The sequence below is a fragment of the Aptenodytes forsteri genome, unplaced genomic scaffold (genome assembly GCF_000699145.1).
Source record: "Aptenodytes forsteri isolate BGI_AS27 unplaced genomic scaffold, ASM69914v1 Scaffold136, whole genome shotgun sequence".
NCBI lineage: Eukaryota > Metazoa > Chordata > Aves > Sphenisciformes > Spheniscidae > Aptenodytes > Aptenodytes forsteri.
In genome coordinates, this window is record NW_008796111.1 from 3,318,053 (window position 1) to 3,327,320 (window position 9,268).

Sequence of the window (9,268 nt, forward strand, 5' to 3'; positions counted from 1 at the left end):
GGGTGTGGGGGGGGGGGGGGGGGGGGGGGGGGGGGGGGGGGGGGAGGGGGGGGAGAGAGAGAGAGTGAGTGAGTGTGTGTGTTAGTTAGTTAGTTAAGTGGCCCTGAGGATGTACATGGCCTTGGGGAGGGGTTTGTGGCCTAGGGGAGGGGGTGTAGGTACCCCTGGGTGTAGTACGGGACCATGGGGAGGGAGTGTAAGTGGCCCTGGGGGGGTACATGGCCCTGGCGGGGGTGCAGGTGGCCCCGAGGAGGGGGTGTGTGGCCTTCACGAGGGTGTAAGCTCCTCTGAGGAAGGGGCCTACGTGGTCCCGGGGAGGGGAGCTCCGGGGTGTGGATGGCCCTGGGGAGATGGGGATGTTTTGCTCAGCAGGGTGAGGAGTGAGGGGAAACGTCCCAGAGGGGAAGGGAGGCCTGTGTGCCTCTCGAGAGTTGGGGTGCAGATGGGGGGTGCCTGCGGTCCTGCCACGGGGAACTGGAGGTGTGTGCCGTGTGGAGGGTGTCTGTGGGAAAGTGGTTTGAAGGACCTTTCTGCCTTGGTGGTTCTACCACTTGCAGCCGAGCAAGTGCATCGGCGTCGCTCCTCTGCCCTGCAGGTGCTGGGGCAGTTCCAGCCTGGGGCGCTGGGCACTATGCTGGTAGTTGAGTTGAAAACGGAAAAGGGTGCGGAGAAGAAATATATAATAAAGCAGGTGAGAAGGTGGTTGCCAGGAAAACGAGAGTCCGTTGGCACGTTTGTCATCTCCATGGGCCCTTCTGATAGTAACAGAGACAAACACGTTAGGCAGCTTGGCCACTGAGTAAGAGCAGGCTTACATCTTAGTGTGCGGCTGTTTTGGAAATCGGAGGATTCGGGTCAGTTTACTAGAATGTTGAGGTTAAAAGTGGGGAAATGGGAGCAGCCTATTTAGGTCCATCCAGTATGTTTTCACCTTAGCTTACTGCTACTTTGACAGTGCAGGAGAAGGACTGGCTAGCTGTCGCAGACTTGTTTAAAGCTCTGTTTCTGGCCATCTCCCAACAAGAAGACTGCTCCAAACATTAGAGATTGGAGCTATCGTTGAAAATTTATGCCAATTCGTACACAATTTGCATTTCCAGTCCTCTCAGCAAGATTGTTCTGGCTTAAAGTTCGCCTGTCTCTATTACAATCTCGTCTTTTGTTTGGTGCAGGTTGAATGCATTGAAGAAAAGCAAGCAAATGAGGCCTTGAAGGAGGTATCAGTGCAGTTTTTCTTTACTATCTCACTTAGAAAGACCAAAGTCTTAACAGAACAAAGCCTTTTATCTACAAGGATTAACTGAGTAAATAGTCAAGATGTAAATCAGGTAGGACTATCTGAGGGGTGTTCTCCCTGCCCTCTGCTTGAGCTCAGGCCAGGATTTTGTATTAATTGTTCCTACGTTTGACTATGTGGATTCAAATGGACAGCTGTTCTCAGAGGATAGTCCTTTTTCAGGGTTCGTATTTGTTTTGTGCTGAAGACAAAGAGCAAAGCTCATCCTTTTGGCCTTTAAGCTGAAGGAGAACCTTGGTCTGTTTACAGTTTGTTATTAAGAACTCGATTTCTAGTTAACATATTTTGTTATATGTTCATTTCTCAGAGTTGGTCATTTTTTGATGTGAATGATTTGACTGGTTTTCTTCCTTTGTTGTACTTTTTTTGTGCAAACTTGTTTCAATGCCTTGAGTAAGAAGCAACATCAGAAATACTGTTAAAATACCGAAATTTGTTTCAACAAAATATGTGAAGTAGCGCATAGTGGATTAGTCTCAGTGTCCAGCATGCATGACATCTGCAGTTGAAAATGAGTGAGAATACGTGTCTGTACAGATGCTTCATCCTACTCAAGAGAGGTGACCTCTTTATGTACCGAGACTGGCTTTACTGCTAAAGTTTGATCCAATTTTTCTGCTGATGTACGTGTCTATTGAAATACATGCAGTTGTGCCAGCGGGGAGCGCGGCTCTTCTTAGTTTTTCTGTTGTGTTTGCACAGCCACAAACGCAACTACAGGAGAGTAAGTTGAATTCTTTATACCTTTCACATCATCAGCGAATTTGCTGAAGTAATTGGTAGTTGTTAGGGCCTTACACAGAAACCAGCTTCAAGGAGATAAGCATCTCACTAGTGTCATCATATTTTCTGAGGTTCAAGCTTGCATGGGGGTTACTGGAAATAACGGCTACGCTAGTAAAATCATCTTGACTTTCATATTCTAAGATGTGTTTTCAGGTTTGGATGTTAGGAACTGAAGAAGGGGGTTGATTACATATCATCTCCCTAAGGATCAGTTTATATCCTTGAATCTCACAAGGCTGTTACAGTATTACACTGAGTAGAGTCTGAAATATTTTCCTTGACTTGACACTTGTGCATGCAAATATATACAGAGCTGGCACATTGAAAGAATTCGATCAGACATGTGGCGTGAACAAGTCAGGAACTGGCTTAGGATATTATTTAAGGTCCTGTTTAGTGGGAAGGACTGTGTAGCTATAGAAAGTGCTCTCTTTTTTTTATTCTATGCAGGCAATGGATTTGCTAAAGCTTCATCATTCAAACATCTGTGCTTACAAGGAATTGTTTGTGACTTGGGATAATGAGGTGAGAATGAAATAGGATTGGTTAAACTGAAACACGTGGTTAATGTTATAGGCATGTAAGCATTTTTGCAGGTTTAAATTTGGGGTCATTGGTGTGAGATGCTAAAAAAAAAGGTTATTTGATTTGAAACAAGCCTGCTTTTTTAACTCCTGAATAAACATGCTGAAAAGCTGTGAAGATACATGGATTGGAGTCCATCACATGGCAGTATTGCACGCTGACTCACAGATTCTGATGTGAATCAGTGTGCAATACTGATTTTCAATGCTGCATGAAAACCCTTTTATAGGAGACTATAGGAAGCTGAAAGCCCTGACTTACTTATTTGCAGATTTTATTCAGTGCTGTGGCAAAACTTGTGTGGATTTTATGGATGTATATTTGACTTGAATTGTCCCATACGGCTTCAGATAAGATGCTTGATAATGTTTTTTTTAAGAAAACAACAGACATGCTGTATTTTTAATAAAAGAAAGTAAATATTATCTCCTCTGTGAGAGATTAATCATCTCGGAACACCTTGGTATTGGTGAACTTCACACCCACCGGTTTGGCCAAGTGCTCTGTTTTGTCTTTCTTACTGGATATGTTATTACCTGCAAACAATTAGATAATTTTGGTGTAATGTTTTATTACAGATATCATCTCTGTTCCTTTGTCTGGTAATGCAGCACTCGGGCCAAGGAGATCTTTCATCTGTAATCAAGGAAAAAAGGCAGAAATCGGAAAAAATAACAGACATGGTAAAAAGTACAGAAGAGGCATCTGGTTGAACTGACAGTCTCACTGCTTTTATATTTTTTCCTCTGTATTCCCTCTTTCTCAAAGTCCTCCCCAAAATCTTCAAAGCACAGTGTTTTGCTGAAGGGTGGTTTTGGAAGCTATCTTCCAAAAGATATTTGGAAGTTACCGTGTTTCTGTTAATGCTTTCATGTATATTCCCCTCAACAGGTGATTATGAAGTTCCTGGGACAGATGGTGGATGCTTTGTGTTATATACACAAACAAAATATTTTCCACAGGTGAGTAGAAATCTTGTTCTCTTTGTCTGATAGGTCAGTGTTCGTTGTAGTGACTGTGGGTTCAGCACAGCTGTTCACTGAGAGGCAGTGAATTTTACAGTTCGAAAGGGGGAGCAGGATTAGAAGTTCTGGACTTCATGTATAGATTAGTTTTCTGTGATGTCTGAAGTCGTCTGTTTCTTTTGTTTTTGTCTAGAATTACTGTTTGAAAGAGGTGTTCTCTCTGTTTTGAATGTGCTAAAATTCTAATATTAATTTTAATATTAGAATATTGACCATCTCTGTTAGTGCTTACATTTTGGTGGCTGTGATGAACAAGGTATACTTTGTGTATCTAAAATAAGAGACAACCATTGCATTCTATGCTCAGATAAATCTGTTGCAATCACAAATTTTAAAGCATTTCACAGTAAAAGAAGAAAATAATTGTATTTCAGTTGATTATCACTTGTATATTTAAAAAAAAAAAAACAAACCAAAAACCACAAACAAAAAAACCCCAAACCCCTCGCCATCACCCCACCTGCCCTACCCCCAAAAACCCCAAACCTTCTGACGTGTAAAGATGCTGGGAACCTGTAGTTATGTATCATTAGACTCTGATTTCACAGGCTGACAGAAAACATTTGTGTTGCAGAAATCTCAAGCCATCAAACATACTTGTGACTGGTGAAGCGTCCTTCATGCTTAGCGACTTCAGTACAGAAACACTTATGACAGATGAAATGAAATGGAAAATAAGAGTGGAAGAAAGTAGATATTTGTTTTACTTTTTTTACTTTATTTTTAAAAGATTCAGTTATGGTGAATATTTTTAGTCCTCAGAGAAAAATCAGCCAAAGAGGAAAAAATTATCTTCCCTCCCCCTTCTTCGCATTATACTATTTGTCTTCTAAAGTGTGAATAGGATTTTCATAGGCAGTTGCCTATGTGTTAATGAACACATTAATTGTGTTCACAACTGAAAACTATGGATACGTCTGTAAGCCTCAGAACTCTGCAACAGATACAGTTGGAATCCTTTTTAGCTTGATACCTATGCAGTAACATCTTAGAAAATTGTTCATTAGTTATAGTGTGTTTCTTAGTCTTCTGTGGCATGTCACCGGTAAAAAAAGGTCGAATCTCTGCAGAATCTAAATTATTTTTAGACATAAACCAATTGCCTGTGGTTTGTGCATGTGCAAGCAAAAACCGTGTATAGTACAATGTCAGGAACATTGCCATGTGATTCTTACTTCAACAGATAGCAAGTCTTGGATGGCTCCAGAAACATTTGGGTTTTCGTTTACTGAGAAGTCTGACATCTGGTCTCTAGGCTGTATTCTACTTGACATGACGACCTGCTTTGTTCTGAATGTATGTAATAAAGTTTCATTATAGATTTAAAATGTCATTGGCCCACCAGGATATCTGTAAACGAGTGTGTGAAAGCTCTTCTGATACTATACTCTTTACAGGCAGAAGCGATAACTTCCTTACTGCAGGATATTAGACAGGATACCAGCCGTCTTGAGGGAGTTCTGACACTGATGCAAAATGGAGATAACAGCTCTTTGCCTTTATTTCCGATTTTATTTATGATGCTACAGATTCAGCCCAGCATGAGACCCACAGCAAAGTGAGTTCTGGATGCTTTCCCTTTATTTTTTGTCCTAAACCCCACCTACCTTCACAAGGACGGGAATGTTAGCTACTGTTTGAAAGAGATTGAGTCAAGGTGGCTGATCTTACTGCCTCGACAAATTGAGTAATTAAAAAAGTCAAAGACCTGGTGTTCATTCAGAAGTGGGCACTCTGATATGCATAGGTGTCCTTTTTTGAAGATTACATTATAAAATCATGTTACACAGAATTTTACAAGCCATTAACTTGAAGCCTAAGCATGGCTTGCACAATGTAAGCTCTTTCATTAGCTGTTTTGAAGTAAATTGTCTAAGTTCTATCAAAAATAATCCAGTCTTCAAAGAAGTATTGTTAGCTTTTTATATCAAAATGAAACAAAGCCTGTAGATTTTTTTTTTGTAACTTACCAGTTCTAACTTATTGGTACTGCTTTTGTCTCTCGTAATTCTAGGGATCTGACTGATGTTCCATTTATTAGGGAATGCCTGACTGTTGCTGGTGCTTCTTTAGTAAATCTGAAAAAGTCTTTGCCTCCCAAAATAATAGATGTGCTCCTTGAGGGAGGAATCGAAAGTGTTCTAGGTAATAAGGAAAATAAAATTAATGTAATGGTGATTTTCATAGGAAATAAACCCATGTGTTTTCCATTTTCTACTTGAAAATGAATTATTGGACATTCATTTTAATTGAAATAAAATGGGATGCTATTTGGAGGAAGGATCACTATACAGCCTTTTCTATAACCTCGTAAGATTACCAGCCATACCTACTGCACAAGTTAAATGGGGTCAGAGGTCATTCCTCAGAAAATTGGGGGGCCCTTATTTTGTCTGCATTCTAACATGTTTGCTGATTTATGCCAACAAAGGATCTGCTCTGTTATTTTCCTTCTAAGTAAGGAAGATAGTATCTTAATCTGAAAAGGCTATTGGAATAATGCATTTAAAGCCCCTATCCCTGCTCTGATTTAATATTCCAACAGGCCCCCAAAATATATAATGCCAAATACACAGATTATACAGGTGAATCATAACACTTTGTAATATTTAAATGTTTGATGTGTTAGGGGAAAAGTTCTTCTCTTTTCAACAATCACAAATTACATTATTTTAATTTATATGAATGTACATCTTGCACAAAATAGAGAAAATTTGAGTGCTTTTTATAAGTGTTTGTATCAAATGGTTAGAAGAATTTTCTTGGTTTACATAGAATTCATGCAGGCTTTCTGGGATATAGAAGAAGCACAGGCTAAAGCCATTCAGCACCTTGCCAGCTTTGTAAGAGATAAAAGTGGTAAGGCACTATTTTATTAATGTATTTATTCTGCTCTTTCCTTACATTTTGAGGTAGTAGGAAGAGGAAAAAAATTCTCATGACAATAAATGAGAATGAAATTGCTCTCTTCCTATTTCTCATTTTTGGAACACACTGGAATAGGCCGCGAGTTGATGTGATTGTGTTGGTACTTGTTTTGTAACTGCTTTTGTCGAACAGCAGAGGTGTTTTACTGCATAAGAAAAAATGGGCACTGGAAAAAAACTTAGTGATATTTTAATTGGCAACCAAGGTGAATTGGCAAACTGACATTTGAGGAAGGTAATTCATATCAGTGCTGGGGCAACTTGGGGGTAATGCCTAGGGCTGTGAGACTGATAGAGCAAAAGGAAACTACACGTCTCTAGTAAAGCTGTGTGGGTGAAGACTGTATATTTTCTCCCAGCATCAGCACATTTTTCAGATTAATCTTTCAGATCAAGACCAACATTTTCAAAGCACTGTGTTAACTCAGTTATAACATGCTCTGTCATTTGATAGTGATAGCATTTTAATGCTGGCATTGGCTTATGATGTTAAAACACAGGGGTGTTCATATCTGTAATCGATAAGGAAAAAGAATAATTTGTTTTTTTTTCCTTAGGGTTACCTGTATCTTCAACTCTGTTACTGAAGAAATCTTTACTCAGTCTTACAGCAGGCTTTGGTTATAAATAAAAAAATGAATGGATCTTTGTGATTCTCATTCAATCCTATTGACAGCAATACAAGGCTGTGCACACGTCTGACTTGTTTGGCACTTCTGCCCCATGGCTTCCCATGGCTGATGCTCACATCTTTGAAGGTGCTCAAGATGGAGCCCTAAAAACCATCCAATTTTTCCTCAACATTTTATCATATATTTGTGGATACACTGAATAGCCGTATTAGCTATTCCAAAAGCTCAAAGTCTTCCTAGAACTAGGAGACCTGGTGAAATACTTTCCTCCACAGGTTCTGAAAAGCGTGGTTTTGGGCTCATGCACGATGTTCTACCCCACAACTTGCTACATGACCAGTGAACAATGCCAGTGTGACTTAATGAGGAACGTGCTGGCTACACTTAGCTTGCGTAGCCTTGCAGCTGTCTCTAGTTAAGAGACATTTCCCACAGAGACTACAAAATTCACTCTGTATTGTTCCACCTATACTTGCATTTTGTTCTCTTTGATTCAAGAATGTTGTTCTGCCATATCACATCGTCCACAGGGACTCAAATTTATTTGAAACTGGAACTCTTGTGTTTTGGAGTCTAGATACCCACTGAGTGTTCTAAGCTGTGTAACTGAATGCTGTCTCAAATAACTTCTTTTCCCCACAGCTTTGCCCTATCTGCTAACGTTCACAGAATTGATCATTTTTGCCATGAAGACTCATGTAGATTCTCTCGAGTTACAAGTAGATGGTTGCAGTGTATTGCTTGAAATTCTTAGTCAAGGTACAGTTATGAGACTTCCAACTGATGCTGGGTAACACAGCCTATCTCTTGTAAAGTTAGATGTAGCAGATAAGGTTTGAAATGGGTTCAGTAATGATTTTGGGGAATAAATTTAAAGTAATAGAGGAATTTAACCAGCTTTAATAAGAGTCTGGATTCTCATGGACTTTCTTCAGGACTGGCATATGTGAATTCTGTGTTGGTGTTAATTTTAAATACAGGCTACTGATCTTAGGCTACCAAGTTTGGTTTTGTGTTACGTAGAGTGTTACTGCATTGCATGAATCAGAGACTCTCAGTGTTCTGGTATTTGAATTTCAAACCATAAAAGTGTTTTTTGGTCTCTTGTGCGATCCCTGCTGTCACTTTCTTGGCAATTTACCCCAGTAACACCTGATAATGATACAAGCTTGAAAATAGTAGGAATTGTGTTTCAGAAAAAGAAAATTTAAAGTGCCTTTTGGATATGTTATGTGAAGAAATGCTGCTAATTGAGTGTTTTACTTATGCTGACAGCAGGGCGTTCAGACTTCATTCAAAGCCACTGAAATCTTTGTTCTGTTCAAATGTTTACTTCTGACAGCTCTAGAACAGGATGTGGCGATGGCCCTGGATGAGAATGTGACCAGTTCTCTGTTAGAGACAGTGAGAAAACACTCTGAAAACGAAGAGTTACTTTCATTGGTCTGCACGTTATTGATGATGATTTCAGCCAGTGGTGGGTCACCTTGTTCATTTTTGGGGAATATTCTTATGTTTCTACTTTTATAATCTAATGCAAGATACAATGCAGAACTCATGACTGAGAGATGTGGATGTCTGTAGGTATTAGTTTAACAGTGGTAATATTGGTAAGATTGACTAGATATTGGTAAGATAACACTCCTGAAAGTATGAGATACACTTCTGGGCTTCAGGTATTTACAGAATTGTATCTATTGGAGTGGTCCTGTATTTCATCTTGTTTTGGAAACAAGAACAAACTGTGCAAATAGTGGTGCTTGGGAAAATGAGGGTGTATGACCTGAATTCTATTTTTGGTTGTGTCATGGTGAATTGAAACCACTCTACCTAATTTCTCTACTTCGGTTTTTTTATCCTGAGATATTTCTCCTGAGATTTTTTTTACTTGTTTTCAGTGCCAGTTCAACAGTCCACAGAAGACTGTTTTTATAAATGGTTACAGAAGGATTTAGCAGCAAGGGGATAATCTTAAAAAAAAAAAAAAAAAAAAATAAAAAGGGGACTGTAAAAAAA

General features: G+C 39.5%; 1 protein-coding gene across 1 annotated transcript in view; it reads left to right on the forward strand.

Moving 5' to 3' along the window:
* The first annotated feature begins 1,186 nt into the window (after nt 1–1,186).
* Nucleotides 1,187–9,268, forward strand: part of STKLD1 (serine/threonine kinase like domain containing 1) — a 13,348-nt gene continuing 5,266 nt past the window's right edge. The window contains exons 1-11 of the mRNA XM_019474087.1: nt 1,187–1,217; nt 2,534–2,608; nt 3,247–3,351; nt 3,560–3,630; nt 4,268–4,383; nt 4,877–4,989; nt 5,091–5,251; nt 5,708–5,838; nt 6,469–6,552; nt 7,895–8,011; nt 8,595–8,729. Coding sequence (XP_019329632.1) covers nt 2,537–2,608; nt 3,247–3,351; nt 3,560–3,630; nt 4,268–4,383; nt 4,877–4,989; nt 5,091–5,251; nt 5,708–5,838; nt 6,469–6,552; nt 7,895–8,011; nt 8,595–8,729 — 1,105 coding nt within the window. The 5' untranslated portion in view covers nt 1,187–1,217; nt 2,534–2,536. The remainder of the gene's footprint in view (nt 1,218–2,533; nt 2,609–3,246; nt 3,352–3,559; nt 3,631–4,267; nt 4,384–4,876; nt 4,990–5,090; nt 5,252–5,707; nt 5,839–6,468; nt 6,553–7,894; nt 8,012–8,594; nt 8,730–9,268) is intronic.